At 47.9% G+C, this 16,562-nt stretch overlaps 1 protein-coding gene across 1 annotated transcript in view; it reads right to left on the bottom strand.

Annotated features, from left to right (window-relative positions):
- Positions 1-16,562, bottom strand: part of CHM (CHM Rab escort protein) — a 125,169-nt gene that overhangs the window by 31,892 nt on the left and 76,715 nt on the right. The window contains exons 9-10 of the mRNA XM_069746103.1: positions 16,219-16,296; positions 627-731 (exon numbers count right to left, since the gene is read on the bottom strand). Coding sequence (XP_069602204.1) covers positions 627-731; positions 16,219-16,296 — 183 coding nt within the window. The remainder of the gene's footprint in view (positions 1-626; positions 732-16,218; positions 16,297-16,562) is intronic.

Here is a 16,562-nt window from a genome sequence, read left to right as displayed (position 1 = left end):
GGCTGATCAGCTGTTCGGCTCCGCAGCTGCAGGTGTCACGGCTGTGTCACTGTCACAACACATGCACGGAAAGCTTGTTTGCTGGGCTCTCCATGGGTAGATACTTTATTAATTTTTTTCATAAAACTGTTTGCTCATAAAAACATCTTTAGGTTTCACGGTTATTTATGGTATCAGTTTGCCAGGAAACTATTTTTAATGGTGCAAAGAATGTAGAACATTTATGTACTTATTTGTTTGATGAAGTCAGCCTGCAGCCAGCACTTTGGTCCTTACACGGACTGTCTGGTGGATATTGTTAAGCCATTGCTTGGCTTTTTTAATGTTTTTATCCTGTATGTTGCATATTATAGATTATATTTTACCAATTACTGTGGGTGATCTTGACCAATCAATACACAATTCTTACTTGTTTTTGTTCTCAATGATCCTACAGAGTGTGTGGTTAATGATCCCCAGATTATTTGCTGTGCCCTGAAATCTTTCTCATAGACCCTAGACACATAAATTGTCACGCTCACCTGCAGGTGCGGAATGCTCTTATAACCTCAATTATTTGACTCCACATTCCTGCGTAGCCCACATGACAAGTCCCTGCTCCCTGCGAGCACCTGCGGGGTCCGTACCTGTAGCAGAGCTGAGAGCAGACGTTGTCCGGCAGGTAACCGTCCTCGATAACCACGTAGCGGCAGCGGATCCGTTTACCTTTACTGTCAACGACCGCTTTACACCTACAGTTACAGGGGAGGGAGGCAGTCAGACATACGGACCGTGCAAATATTAAAAAGGTGCATATACCGTGAGAGGTCTACAAGCCAGAGACCCGCAGCTACAAGACTGAACTGCCCCTTTAATAAATGGATACAAGTTGTGTCTCTAAGGGGGCAGTAATGGTGGACATGTAATAATGTAGCAGGGGGTCTCCCATCATTCATTACAGCGGTCGGGTCACACGGGGTCGCAGTTCTCCTAAACGACTGTCATTTTAATTAAACGAAGCGGATCATGTGTTGAGAGCGTGGCCTCCGAGCTCCGCCATTAACCCTTTCTGTAGCGGTGACACAAAGTAAAGCTTCAATAAATCAGATGGTCTCATACACAATAATTAGAGGGTTTCAGGGGGCCGTAATGACACTTCCATACAAACGATATGGCGTCATCAATCCCGTGAAGAAATGTTCAAATGAAATAATCTGGTAACATCCTAAAATTAAGAACCCACCGATAGGAAAAAATGGATCAGAGCGACCAAAAAGTCCCACCGAACCAGACAGACACTACGCACATACATAGATCCTGACCCAATGCGGATAGCTTTATTCCTCATACATACACCCTGTGTACCATCACTCGGTGACCCGCCCGCGGTGACATCTGATGTTGGGCCCATGAATCACGCTCGGCCTCCATTGACCTTCCCTCGATGTGTCTGGTGAGGAGAGTGGCGAGCGCCATCCATCTCCTGCACCGCCATGAGTTATAAAGGTTCTTTATGGACCTCATTATCCAAACTAATGGACTAAGGGCCGCATCCTTGAGACGGACCTGCTCGCCACTGACAAAGCCCTCGCTGCAATATTTCAGCACCAGTATGTAAATTTCCTCCCAATTTTCCATCTTTTCTTTTTTATTAAAAGAAATATAAATTTATTGGATTTTTGCGTCAGTTTGAGGGTCACGTTTCCAAGGTGGGGGAGCGAGGAAGTTGTGTCCTAAGTGGATGCGGCAACAAAAAAAAATAAAATTATGTACGGATTGATTACAGCGATAGATTTTATGATGAGAAGTCGCCTCCAAAGTTATGGAGATGAGAAATATTGCTGAAGTTTCCTTCACATTTACTTCTCAAGCGATTTTATACGGTGCCGCCATCTTTTGTCACTTTCCTCCGCCGGAGAATTTATCTTATAATATTGTAGATTAAAGGTTTTTCTAAGTATAAATGTAAAGTTCTACAACTGTCTAATAGATCAGGGGCTAGATTCATCAATTGTAGGGTTTTAATAAACCTTTTTTTTGTCACTTATTCATCAGCGTCAAATTCTTCAAATGGTGAATGTGGTTCCCTTTGCACACAATAAAAACTGCTATTTAATCTTTTTTTTATCCTTTTTGTAGCAAAAAGGCACATGATTCATTAAAATTTAACACACAACTCTTTAAAAAAAAACTGCGCAAAATTCTAAAAAACAAAAAATAATTTCCGAATGGGACGGAGCAAAGTTTCTCACCAGTTTATGATTTTAGTTTAATGTCAGTGAATAAAAAACACTACTTTTTTTTACATCCAAAGGCAGGAACCCCCGTACATACATAGTCCTGCTCTAAGCGGAGAAGTGGATACATTGTATCCAGTGTAGACAATGATCTGCGAGTGATACACATCAGCAAAGAACCCTGTGCGCTACAATGTATCACTCCGGAGGCCAGAGCGAGGTCTGCACTGATACATTGTATCCACTGCTCTGCTGACAGAACACTCGCTAAGGACAGGATTACTGCAAGCTTTCATTCACTGACAGCAATCAGCTATCTTGAAGAATTTAAAAGAATGTATTCCAGAAAGTTTTAGTGTATTATATCTAAGCCTCCCTGTAATATTTTATTCATGGCCATAGGCTCTTGTCCTTTACTGATCGCTATGATGTAGGGGCAGAGACCCCAGGATCCACAGCAAAATTTAAAATGGGATTTTATCTCTTCACTCTGACTCCCACATTCACCGAAGGGTAGGATGTGAGAAGGACCACACGCCCATCGGGGACGGTTTCTTACAGGAGGGCCACCTGCTGAAGTAGACAAGAGACCCCATATACATCGGGAGACTAGTCTATGGGCTGCACGATGGCTCAGTGGTTAGCACTGTGTGGTGGCTCGGTGGTTAGCACTGTGCGGTGGCTCGGTGGTTAGCACTGTGCGGTGGCTCGGTGGTTAGCACTGTGCGGTGGCTCAGTGGTTAGCACTGTGCGGTGGCTCAGTGGTTAGCACTGTGCGGTGGCTAAGTGGTTAGCACTGTGTGGTGGCTAAGTGGTTAGCACTCTGCGGTGGCTCAGTGGTTAGCACTGTGCGGTGGCTCGGTGGTTAGCACTGTGCGGTGGCTCGGTGGTTAGCACTGTGCGGTGGCTCAGTGGTTAGCACTGTGCGGTGGCTCAGTGGTTAGCACTGTGCGGTGGCTAAGTGGTTAGCACTGTGCGGTGGCTAAGTGGTTAGCACTGTGCGGTGGCTAAGTGGTTAGCACTCTGTGGTGGCTCAGTGGTTAGCACTGTGTGGTGGCTCAGTGGTTAGCACTGTGTGGTGGCTCGGTGGTTAGCACTGTGCGGTGGCTCGGTGGTTAGCACTGTGCGGTGGCTCGGTGGTTAGCACTGTGCGGTGGCTCAGTGGTTAGCACTGTGCGGTGGCTCAGTGGTTAGCACTGTGTGGTGGCTAAGTGGTTAGCACTGTGTGGTGGCTAAGTGGTTAGCACTCTGCGGTGGCTCAGTGGTTAGCACTGTGCGGTGGCTCGGTGGTTAGCACTGTGCGGTGGCTCGGTGGTTAGCACTGTGCGGTGGCTCAGTGGTTAGCACTGTGCGGTGGCTCAGTGGTTAGCACTGTGCGGTGGCTAAGTGGTTAGCACTGTGCGGTGGCTAAGTGGTTAGCACTGTGCGGTGGCTAAGTGGTTAGCACTCTGTGGTGGCTCAGTGGTTAGCACTGTGTGGTGGCTCAGTGGTTAGCACTCTGTGGTGGCTCAGTGGTTAGCACTGTGCGGTGGCTCGGTGGTTAGCACTGTGCGGTGGCTCGGTGGTTAGCACTGTGTGGTGGCTCAGTGGTTAGCACTGTGTGGTGGCTCGGTGGTTAGCACTGCAGTCTTGCAGCGCTGGGGTCCTGGGTTCTAATCCCACCCAGGACAACATCTGCAAAGAGTTTGTATGTTCTCTCCGTGTTTGCGTGGGTTTCCTCCGGGTACTCCGGTTTCCTCCCACACTCCAAAGACATACTGATAGGGAATCTAGGATTGTGAGCCCCATCGGGGACAGCGATGATAATGTGTGCAAACTGTAAAGCGCTGCAGAATATGTTAGCGCTATATAAAAATAAAGAGTATTATTATTATAAGATTATTACTCTAGACAAACTTTTATTGTTCAAATTTTGGTCAATTTTCAGATGACATTTCAGTATCAGTGGCTCCAGGTCTTATAGCACATCGATCTCGAAAGGGGAAAATATGGAATTTATCTTAAAGGGGTTTTCAGATTGTTTAAGGGTTGATGACCTGAGCCCACGTACATCATCTAGTGGCCATAAACTGTATTGCGAGCTGTGTGCTTCACTTTTATGGAGTAGAGACTGCAATTGTGACCACTACAGGTCGTACGGAGCTGTGCCGCTTCCAGCGCACCACCGCAACCCCTTCAATCAACTGATCAATGGAGGGCCCCAGAATGGAGTCGGACCCCACTGATATTATATCACAGAAAAAAACCCCTGTAATTTGTAATTGATTTCTGCCAATCTGCTGATCGTCCGTTATTTGTCGGCTCCGTGTTCCAGTCATCCCCTGAGGATAAGCGGTACTAAAGACGTCTAGGTGCTGCTTATCTCCCTGCACCCAAACCTGCATGTTATGGAGAATTAGGGCTGACAACTTTCACCTGTCCTTGATTAACCTTTTAAAGGGGTCGTCTAGGATTGAATGAAGAGGTGCTGCAGGAGCAGATACTACCGCAGACCAGAATTACGCCATTTCTTATTCCTTACCCTACAGGAGCCCTCTAATTCCCAGGCCTAGGTTTATACTGAGAGCCAATAACTCGCTCCCCTCCCCCACTCTATAGGTAATCTTTGCAGATATATAGACATTTTTATTTCCTGTCATTGTTTCCATGTATGTGGTAAATAACACAGTAATGCATCCATGGTGGTAATGATCTGTGCGGCGCCTTATTAGAATGTCTCCTGAGCAGGGGGAACACAAATAAGCCTCTTATTATATATTCATGGCTCCGCTTTACATAATGCATTTACCTCGGATGCAAAGCGCAGGTTCCCTTTAAATGGCGAATCTCGGCGTGGCGGTGTAATGTACGGACGCACTGAGTATATATGACGACCTCAGGCAGCGTAGACGCTTCTGCGCTGCATTAAGGACGGTTTTGGTAACCTGCTCACACAGGTGACAGTTGCGCGGCGCGGAGACATTAACCTTCCGTTATTACGGTGAGATCTAACTCAATCACACGTCACCGTGATGGATCTCGCTCACCGCACTCATCCTCAAGAAAGAAAATGCAAATCCGGCGTCTTGTATCCAGAGCGAAGCTCGTGAGAAGACAAAACACCTGACGAAACCTCGCCGACACGAGAGGGACAGAGCGAGCGGCATTAACCCTGTGCTACCTGCGCAGGATCTAGAGGGCAAGGTGAGGAGTAAAAAAGTGCAAACCGAAACGTAAAGAATGTAATATAATGTGCGTAATGCAGGGGGAGACACGGCTAAGGCTACTTTCACACTAGCGTTGTTTGCTGTACGTCGCAATGCATCGTTTTGGAGAAAAAATGCATCCTGCAAATGTGCCCGCAGGATGCGTATTTTCTCCATAGACTTGCATTAGCAATGCATTGCGACGTTGCGGCTGGGTGTAAAGTGATGAAAAAAGTGATGTAATGCAAGATGGGGCTGCGTATAGATCGGGGTGAACGGAGTGATGTCTTGAAGGATGGTGCTGTGCATAGATGGGGTGAAAGTAAATATGTCCTGAAGGATGGTGCTGTGTATTCTTGGGGTGAAAAAAGTGACGATGGGGGAGGGGAGGGAGGGGGTTTTGCGATAGGGATGGGGGGCGATGGGGGAGGGGAGGGAGGGGGGCGATGGGGGAGGGGAGGGAGGGGGGCGATGGGGGTGGAGAGGGAGGGGGGCTATAGGGGTGGGGAGGGAGGGGGCCTATAGGGGTGGGGAGGGGGGGCAATAGGGGTGGGGAAGGAGGGGGTTTGGGCGATAGGGATGGGGAAGGAGGGGGTTTCGGCGATAGGGGTGGGGAAGGAGGGGGGCGATAGGGGTGGGGAAGGAGGGGGGCGATAGGGGTGGGGAGGGGGGGCGATAGGGGTGGGGAGGGGGGGCGATAGGGGTGGGGAGGGGGGGGCGATAGGGGTGGGGAGGGGGGGCGATAGGGGTGGGGAGGGGGGGTGACAGGGATGGGGAGGGAGGGGATGTGACAGGGATGGGGAGGGGGGGGGGCGACAGGGATGGGGAGGGTGGGCGACAGGGATGGGGAGGGTGGGGGGGGGCGACAGGGATGGGGAGGGTGGGCGACAGGGATGGGGAGGGTGGGGGGGGGCCGATAGGGATGGGGGGGCGCTGATAGGGATGGGTACAGTAGTGTTAGCAATGATCAGTATGGCGGAATTTACCTTCATAGCGGTGTTATTGGTTGTGGTACAATGGTGTTATAGCAATGGTCAGTATGGCAGTTTTTACTCTTATATAGAGGTATTATTGGCATTATTGGTCTCGGTATAATAGATTTTGCTCAGTGACTGTATGGAGATAGTACTTTTAGGCTCTGTTCACATTTCCATATTCTTTTTTAGGGTTTTGTTTAGAGGAACTGACAAACGGGATAAATGTGAGAATCGCAATCACAGTGTAACTGATGCAAACAGGAGCAGAGACCCCACTGATTATTTATTGGGGGTCGCCTTCTGGCTTTTGTTTGAGTCAGTCCCTAAAAGTGAAGGTAAAGTGGAGCCTGGAGAACTTTTTAGTTTCTTTTCTAAAAACTGACACCAGAAGATGGCCGGACCACTCCGATCACGTTTACATCTGTTTTGCAAATAAATTCGGTTTCTGAGTTCATTAAACAGAACAGAGAAATACGAAGTATCACTTAGGTTGCTTTGTGACGCTGCTAGGCGGCTTGTAACCTCGGCAAACTGCTGATCCTCGCGCCGTGCACCGTAGCATTCTGTCTATGTATCAGCGTGTGCGGAGAGCTGGACCTGTGGCCGAACCCGCAGGGAAGTGAGACATTACATAAGGAATTCTCATGTGTAGACAGTTGGATCAAGAAATCTTTGGCCGATGGTGAATCCTTGTGATTTCAGCTCTGCAGGCCACTATTTTGCCATTTTGGATTTAAAAATGAAACAACTGAGATGTGATTGAAGTGGAGACTTTCAGGTTTAATTAACATCTTCACCACGAAGCCTGCCTTTTTTTTTTTTTTAAATCATGAGTGTATTATTATTATTATTATTATTATTATTTTTTATTGTTATAGCGCCATTTATTCCATGGCGCTTTACATGTGAGGAGGGGTATACATAATAAAACAAGTACAATAATCTTGAACAATATAAGTCACAACTGGTACAGGAGGAGAGAGGACCCTGCCCGCGAGGGCTCACAATCTACAAGGGATGGGTGAGGATACAGAAGGTGAGGGTAGAGCTGGTCGTGCAGCGGTTTGGTCGATCGGTGGTTACTGCAGGTTGTAGGCTTGTCGGAAGAGGTGGGTCTTCAGGTTCTTTTTGAAGGTTTCGATGGTAGGCGAGAGTCTGATATGTTGTGGTAGAGGGTTCCAGAGTAGGGGTGATACGCGAGAGAAATCTTGTATACGATTGTGGGAAGAGGAGATAAGAGGGGAGTAGAGAAGGAGATCTTGTGAGGATCGGAGGTTGCGTGTAGGTAAGTACCGGGAGACGAGGTCGCAGATGTATGGAGGAGACAGGTTGTGGATGGCTTTGTATGTCATGGTTAGGGTTTTGTACTGGAGTCTCTGGGCAATGGGGAACCAGTGAAGGGATTGACAGAGGGGAGAGGCCGGGGAATAGCGGGGGGACAGGTGGATTAAGGTACCTTCACACTAAACGACGCTGCAGCGATACCGACAACGATCCGGATCGCTGCAGCGTCGCTGTTTGGTCGCTGGAGAGCTGTCACACAGACCGCTCTCCAGCGACCAACGATGCCGGTAACCAGGGTAAACATCGGGTTACTAAGCGCAGGGCCGCGCTTAGTAACCCGATGTTTACCCTGGTTACCATCCTAAAAGTAAAAAAAACAAAAAATTCATACTTACCTTCCGCTGTCTGTCCCCGGCGCTGTGCTTTCCTGCACTGACTGTGAGCACAGCGGCCGGGAAGCAGAGCGGTGACGTCACCGCTCTGCTTTCCGGCCGCTGTGCTCACAGTGAGTGCAGGAAAGCACAGCGCCGGAGGACAGACAGCCGAAGGTAAGTATGAAGCGTTTGTTTTTTTTACTTTTAGGATGGTAACCAGGGTAAACATCAGGTTACTAAGCGCGGCCCTGCGCTTAGTAACCCGATGTTTACCCTGGTTACCAGCGAAGACATCACTGAATCGGTGTCACACACGCCGATTCAGCGATGTCAGCGGGAGAGCCAGCGACCAAATAAAGTTCTGGCCTTCTAGCCCCGACCAACGACATCACAGCAGGATCCTGATCGCTGCTGCGTGTCAAACTGAACGATATCGCTAGCCAGGACGCTGCAACGTCACGGATCGCTAGCGATATCGTTTAGTGTGAAGGTACCTTTAGTCGGGCAGCAGAGTTTAGAATAGATTGGAGGGGTGCGAGAGTGTTAGAGGGGAGGCCACAGAGCAGGAGGTTACAGTAGTCGAGGCGGGAGATGATGAGGGCATGGACTAGGGTTTTTGCAGATTCATGGTTGAGGAATGAACGGATTCGTGAAATATTTTGAGTTGAAGTCGGCAGGAAGTGGAAAGGGCTTGGATATGTGGTTTGAAGGAGAGATCAGTGTCAAGGATTACCCCGAGGCAGCGAGCTTGTGCGACTGGGGAGAGTGGGCAGCCATTTACTGTAATGGATAGGTTCGTTGGGGGGGTCGCGTGAGATGGGGGAAAGATGATGAATTCTGTTTTGTCCATGTTAAGTTTCAGAAATCTAGCGGAGAAGAAGGATGAAATAGTGGACAGACATTGAGGGATTCTGGTTAGAAGGGAGGTGATATCTGGTCCAGAGATGTAGATCTGTGTGTCATCAGCATAGAGATGATACTGAAAGCCATGAGATTCTATGAGCTGTCCCCGGCCAAAGGTGTAAATGGAGAAGAGCAGAGGCCCAAGGACTGAACCTTGTGGGACTCCGACATATAGGGGGCGAGGTGAGGAGGTGGTGTGTGAGTGGGAGACGCTGAATGTCCGGTCTGTTAGGTATGATGAGATCCAGGATAGGGCCAAGTCTGTGATGCCAAGAGATGAGAGGGTCTGTAATAGTAGGGAATGGTCCACTGTGTCAAAGGCAGAGGACAGGTCCAGGAGGAGGAGGACAGAGTAGTGTCACTTGCTCTTGGCGGTTAAGAGGTCATTGGTGACTTTAGTTAGGGCAGTTTCAGTGTATCCAAACTGTCTGACATTTTTTGATACCAGTTTTTAATATGAAGAAATAAAAAGATGTTTTAAGAAACCTTGGATTTCCTGGGATCATTTGTCCAAAGAGGTGCTGGATGTTAACGATTTGATGCATATCAACCTTCACCCAGTGGATCCGTGCAGCCTGGAGGACATGTTAACCAGAGGAGCAGGTGAGCTGACAATCTCATTTTATATATAAAAACTACTTTTGAGGCACAGGGAAAAGCTCAGAAGGGAAGCAGCACCACATTAAAGTGCAGGTTTTTGCTGACCTGGTTTGGGGGTGCCATGTCACATTGGCAGAGTATATGCTCAAAGGAAAAAAAAAAAAGTTGTTGTTGTTCCAATGTCTGGTAAAATAGCTCTTTATTTTAAGTCCACTAAAAATGTACAAAAATTACAAAGGTTGGCAGAGTCCCTGAGGTGCCAGAACAGCAAAAAAAAAAAAAAAACCCAAGTGCCCTCATTTTGCCAAAAACTAAACCTCTCTACAAATTAATCTAGGGGTGCAGTGATCACATTGACACCACAGATGTGTCACAGAATGTTATACCATTGGGCAGTGAAGAAAAAATAACTACATTTTTACCACCATAATTGTGTGTTGGCTCCAAATGTAACATTTTCATACGAGGAAATGGGCAAAAACTGCACCAAAATGTGTTAAACAACTTCTGCCGAGTGTAGAAATACACTATATATGGCTGTACAGTGCTACTTAGTCATACACAGAGACTCGGGAGGGACGGCGCGCTATTTGCCTCCTGGAACGCAGATTTTCCTAGAATAGCTTGCGTACTCCGTATACAGAGCCCCTAAATGCTAGAAAAGCAGAATTCCCCCTCCCCCCCCCCCCAAGTGACCCCATTTTGGAAATGATACCCCTTTGGGAATTTATGTACAGGTGTAGTGATGATATTGACCAGTGTGTTGTAGTGACCAGTACATTATGCCCAGCTCCTGCTTCTGGAGACACACACCTGCTAATTGGGCGGGCTCTCATCACTAGAGAAATGCCAAACATTTGGATTTGGGATCCAGAGTTTGATGAATTTCTTTTGAGGGACGAGGAGCCCTTTAGCTTTTCTAGAGCCTTTGTGCCAACAGTAATGTGGAAGCCCCCGATATTTCTGTTAACAGATGACGGACCTGAGTGGACACTTGCTTTTTTTGAAGACTGAGTTGAGGCTTTTATTGGGAACATTTTGGATCACAGTTATCCTGCACTCTACCCTGAGCGTTTACTTTGGGGTTTCCATTCAGATGAAACCCCCAAGGAATCCATTCACTATAATGAGGCAGCAGAGTTACTTTGGTCTCCGTCTGGCCTATGTTCAGCAGTGTCCTTTTCACCAGTGCACAAAACTGTGGTCAAGCGCACTTTTATGCACTCCTAAAAAGACGGGACCACAGCTGGACCACAGGACAGACTGCGTCCACAGTGCCTCCATCTGCCTCAATCTCTGACTGAATCACATATTTCAGAGATTTACATGGAAACCCCGATGTAAGCGCTCAGTGCAAAGCGTAGGATAAATGTGCGCCGAAACTTACTGCGAACTTTGGGAGGCAGAATGGAAAAATCAACAGCAGGTGAAGAATTGGTTTTATTTATTTATTACGCTGTTCATTGTGTAGTGTAAGTGATATGACTACTTTATTGTTCGGGTAAGTGCGATTACAGCGTAATTAGACAAATTCATTTTTCCATAAGTAAAATGTCTATTTTTAACACTTTGTAGAGAATCCATTGCAGCAATGATGTCCTGAAGTCGGAAAGCAATGCTTGTCACCATCACTGGTCTCTTCCTCTGTGAGTCTTTGCATCAATAATGGCCTGAAGTCTAGAGGCCATGGCAGTCATCGTCGTTGGTCTTCTCCGGTGTGAGGCTATACAGCAATGATGGCCTGAAGTCTGGAGGCCATGGCAGTCACCATCACTGGTCTTCTCTGGTGTGAGGCTATGCAGCAATGACGGCCTGAAGTCTAGAAGCCATGACAGTCACCATCGCTGGTCTTCTCCGGTGTGAGGCTATGCAGCAATGATGGCCTTAAATCTGGAAGCCATGACAGTCATCGTCGCTGGTCTTCTCCAGTGTGAGGCTATGCAGCAATGATGGCCTTAAATCTGGAAGCCATGACAGTCATCGTCGCTGGTCTTCTCCAGTGTGAGGCTATGCAGCAATGATGGCCTGAAGTCTGGAGGCCATGACCGTCACCGTCGCTGGTCTTCTCCGGTGTGAGGCTATACAGCAATGACGGCCTGAAGTCTAGAAGCCATGACAGTCACCATCGCTGGTTTTCTCCGGTGTGAGGCTATACAGCAATGACGGCCTGAAGTCTAGAAGCCATGACAGTCACCATCGCTGGTCTTCTCCGGTGTAAGGCTATACAGCAATGATGGCCTGAAGTCTGGAGGCCATGACAGTCACCATCGCTGGTTTTCTCCGGTGTGAGGCTATACAGCAATGATGGCCTGAAGTCTGGAGGCCATGACAGTCACCATCGCTGGTTTTCTCCGGTGTGAGGCTATACAGCAATGATGGCCTGAAGTCTGGAGGCCATGATAGTCACCATCGCTGGTCTTCTCTGGTGTGAGGCTATGCAGCAATGACGGCCTGAAGTCTAGAAGCCATGACAGTCACCATCGCTGGTCTTCTCCGGTGTGAGGCTATGCAGCAATGATGGCCTTAAATCTGGAAGCCATGACAGTCATCGTCGCTGGTCTTCTCCAGTGTGAGGCTATGCAGCAATGATGGCCTTAAGTCTGGAGGCCATGACAGTCACCGTCGCTGGTCTTCTCCGATGTGAGGCTATGCAGCAATGATGGCCTGAAGTCTGGAGGCCATGACAGTCTCCATCGCTGGTGTCCTTCGGAGTGAGGCTTTGCCGCCTTTACTGCAGTGACTTCAGTTGTCGCTCATTTGTGGCGCTTTCTGCCTTCAGTTTTGTCTTCATTCTGTGAAATGCAGCTCGATGGACTGCGATCTAGTTTTGATTCGGCCACTGCAGAATATTCCACTTCTTTGCTCTTGCAGGATGCTTTGGGTCATTGTCCATCTGTCCTGTGAAGCACCGTCCAATCATCGTTGCTTCATTTGGGTGAATCTGAGCAGAAAGTCTTGCCCTGTCCACACAAGATTCATCCGGCTGTTTCTGTCCTTAGTGACATTATCAATGACCACTAGTGACTCAGTGCCATCACACCACCTCCACCATGTGAACACAGGATGTGCCCAGGATCAGGAGCCGCTCCAAGCCTTCTCCAGACTTTTTTTCCCCATCATTTTGGTACAGGTTGATCCTCGTTTTGCTTTTCCAGAACTGGACAACTTCTTTAGATTTTTTTTTTGCAAAGTCCATTCTGGCCTATTTTCAGGCTGATTAATGGTTTGCACCTTGTGTTGACCTCTCTGTATTTGCTGATGGTGGGCTTAGATACTGAGACACAGACTTCCTGGAGAGTGGTCTTCACCTGGGGGGATGTTGTGCGTTCTTCCTCACCACGGGAAAAATTCTGCTATCTTCCATCAGTGTTGTCTTCTATGGATGTCCAGGTCTTTGAGTTCCCAAGCTCACCAGAGCGCCCAGTTTTTTGAAAAATGAACCAAACTGTTGATTTGGCAGCTCCTAACATTTCTGCTTTCTCTCTGATGGATATTATTATTATTTTTTTTCAGTCTAATGATAGTGTATTTCTTTTCCATTGAAAGCTCCTTTCATCGCATGTGGTGGGTTCACAGCAACAGCTTCCAAATGCAAATGCAACACCTGAATCATCTCCAGACCTTTTACCTACTTAATTGATGGATTAACGAGGGAAAAGCTCATGCAGCCCATGAAAGAGCTTCTGGGTTGTCAAATTACTTTTGGACCCTTTAAAAAGAGGCAGCTCCATATTAAAGAGCTGTAATTCATAAACCTTTCCTCCAATAAGGATGTGAATCCCTTCAAATTAAAGCTAAGAGTTGGCACATTAAGCTCAGATTGATTATAGGACTGGATCTGGAATATGATTTGGTAAATGGCTAAAATGCCAAAACTTGCATCACTGTCCAAATATTTCTGGACCCAACTGTATTTTTAATTAAGAAAACGTTCTTTAGTGGAACCATCAGTGAGGTTTTGGTAATATCTACTTGCTGACAGTTTTCCTGGGAGTCCAGCAGAAGAGACATTCTCCTGCCAGCTTTATTGCCCAATTATATACCATCACTGCATGTTATGACCAGAGCGCACAGACGAGCACAAACCTTACGGGGTCTTCTCCTGGTGCACCACCTCACCCGTCCTTTATTTTCTGGATGAAGGAGTATTTATCTGGTAAGATCAGGCCTGTGGCCAGGTGACTCCTGGGGAGGAGGACTCCTCATCGCTCTCCATTATGGCTGCTATGTCACCCCTATATGCCTTATAAATGCAGTGAGGAGGAAGCCTTCTAGTGTGGGATCTATCCCTATATGCGAGACTCTCAGGCACAGCCACCTGCACGTCTCATACATGTTCCTATAGGTGACCTGTAGCCACAATCTGAAAGTACACCACAATGTAAGCAGGAGGCAACAGGGTGATTCAAGCAGGAAATTAACTTGTCTGGAATTTCTTACATTTGTCACAATGTTGCAGAAGTACCGGCACCCCTTCCCCCATTATTATCCACAGGGAGCGGGTTTTGATTTACACCCTGTATAGAAATAATCCCGCTTTAGAGAAAAGAGCCGAGATGTTTGCACCTTTCCCCCAGTCTCTATCTGCCGGCTGAACATTACGGCCGTAACTCAGGGACAGAACAGTCGCTCAAAGGAAATGAAAGGAGCTACAAAAACATAATGTGTAAATGGCTCTATTCTGTGAACATGAAAAGAAGCACTCCGCTGCTGCCACCGCCACACCGCTGTCCTCAGCGAAGGACAGTCAAGAGCCTACACCAAAATGACTGGAAGTGGCATTGTATGGGTTAAGTTTACATCTAACTATAAGGACCCCAAAATCCTTTGCTTTACTGATCTTGTTCCGAGCGTACATATCATGTACACTCCAGTCACATCCAAAGCTGCAGTCAAAGTGTGAAAGCAGCCAATGGGGGTCAGGCGGGCCCACTGTCATAGCACTGTCAGCTGGGTGCAAGGGGGCCCACTGTCATCCCAGAGTCAGCAGGTGAAAGGGCGGGCCCACTGTCATCCCACAGTCAGCAGGTGAAAGGGCGGGCCCACTGTCATCTCACAGTCAGCAGGTGAAAGGGTGGGCCCACCGTCGCCCCACAGTAAGCAGGTGAAAGGGCAGGCCCACTGTCATCTCACAGTCATCACGTGAAAGGGCGGGCCCACTGTCATCTCACAGTCAGCAGGTGAAAGGGCGGGCCCACCGTCGCCCCACAGTCAGCAGGTGAAAGGGCGGGCCCACTGTCACCCCACAGTCAGCAGGTGAAAGGGCGGGCCCACTGTCACCCCACAGTCAGCAGGTGAAAGGGCGGGCCCACTGTCGCCCCACAGTCAGCAAGGGGGCCCACTGTTGCCCCAGTCAGCAGGAGGGGCGGGCCCACTATTGCTCCACAGTCAGAGGGGGGAGCTCACAGTCGCCCCACAGTCAGTGGGGGCGGGCCCCACTGTCACCCCAGTTAGTGGGGAGGAGCCTACTGTCACCCCACAGTCAGAGGGGAGGGGGGCAGGCCCACTGTCACAAAATAGTCAGCGGGGAGGGAGCCCACTGTCATCCCACAGTTAGCGAGGAGGGGGGGTCGGCCCTCTGTCGCCCCACAGTTGGCAGGGGGAGGCGGGCCCAGTGTCGACCCACAGTCAGCGGGGGTGCTCACTCTCGCCCCACAGTCAGCTGGGGGAATGTAGTTCTCTCTGCTGGAAGTTTGGGAAGCCGTTTCTCTATAGCGATATTTTCAAAGAGGAATATGAAACTATTACGTCACAATATGAAGCCGAGCTAACGAGAATGCAGCTCCGGAGGTGGCTGGAGTATAATACATCTAACAGGATGCCCCAGACAACCCACATGCAATAATAAACAGCAGGGGATGATCTGAGACGTCAGCAATGCGGAGGAAAAGCAGCGTAATAGAAAAAGCAGCTCTGGAAGGGACCAGAAAAGTAACGTGATGTTATCAGAGAGGAATATGAAACTATTGCATGAAAGTACGGAGCCGAGCTATCGAGAATGCAGCTCTGGAAGCGACTGGAGTATAAAAGAAACAATGAAATTCTTGATAAGCATCAAAGCCAAGTGAAACAAATGTCACCCGTCAGTCATTATACACATAGGAGAACACTGAAATGTGGCTCAGACGTGAAATGGGTCCACGCCAGGGGTTGAGGGGTTAACTCAACCTTCAGGGATAGAAAGGGCAAGCTAGTTTATGACAACAATCTACCTAGAACTCATTAAAGTCTTTTCTCTTGGAGTGACATGCATTATCAGCAAAGATTAATCTGATGAGTCTTTAGGTGAGCTCCATCTACAAAAAAAAAAAAAAAAAAATTCCCCGCAATAACAGGAGCTTTGTGTCATCTGATGAAAATCAATTAGACTGGTAAGGCCAGAAGAAAAACTAACATCAGTCATCGCCAGCCCCCGGCAGCTCAAATGATTTGTCTTCCAAGCCTGGATGATCAGGAGCTGTAGTAATATCACAGGGGAAAATTAATTTATTTTCTATACTGTGGGCCCTACTGCCTTCATTGTGGAGGACCAATACACAGATTACTTTTAATCAAGGTTGATATGTCATTAATACCGCCAGGCTCTTTGAAGTTTTTTTTCCCCCCTTAAATCGACTGCAGCATTTTTCTTTTGCTTTTTACCGGTAAATAAAGTAAGGTTAAAGGGACAGAGACTTACTCCGAGGACTGTGCGTCCACCAGCAGACCCCGTAGGGAGTGATGCAGACAGTAGATGCCCCCAAATACAGCGCTCATCCTGCAAGGAGAAAGACAAAAAATCTGATCAAGCAAAAGATCCGCGGCTGTACCTTATAAAACGAAACGACAACAAGATACAAATCATCCGAAGAACACAAAAGTCTCATTAAAAAGTAACATTTTATCTGGTGTGTTACATTGTATCAAAGAATTCACAAGATACATTAGTCAGCAGTAACCTAGAAACTAAAGAAATATGAAAAAAGCTCAAACAATCCGGTGTTACATTGTATCCAGCAAGAAGCAGCAGAGAATAAAAAGTTC

This window comes from Ranitomeya imitator, chromosome 2, assembly GCF_032444005.1.
Source record: "Ranitomeya imitator isolate aRanImi1 chromosome 2, aRanImi1.pri, whole genome shotgun sequence".
NCBI lineage: Eukaryota > Metazoa > Chordata > Amphibia > Anura > Dendrobatidae > Ranitomeya > Ranitomeya imitator.
Note: the sequence above shows the minus strand (reverse complement) of the source record. Positions and strands in the feature narration are given on the sequence as shown.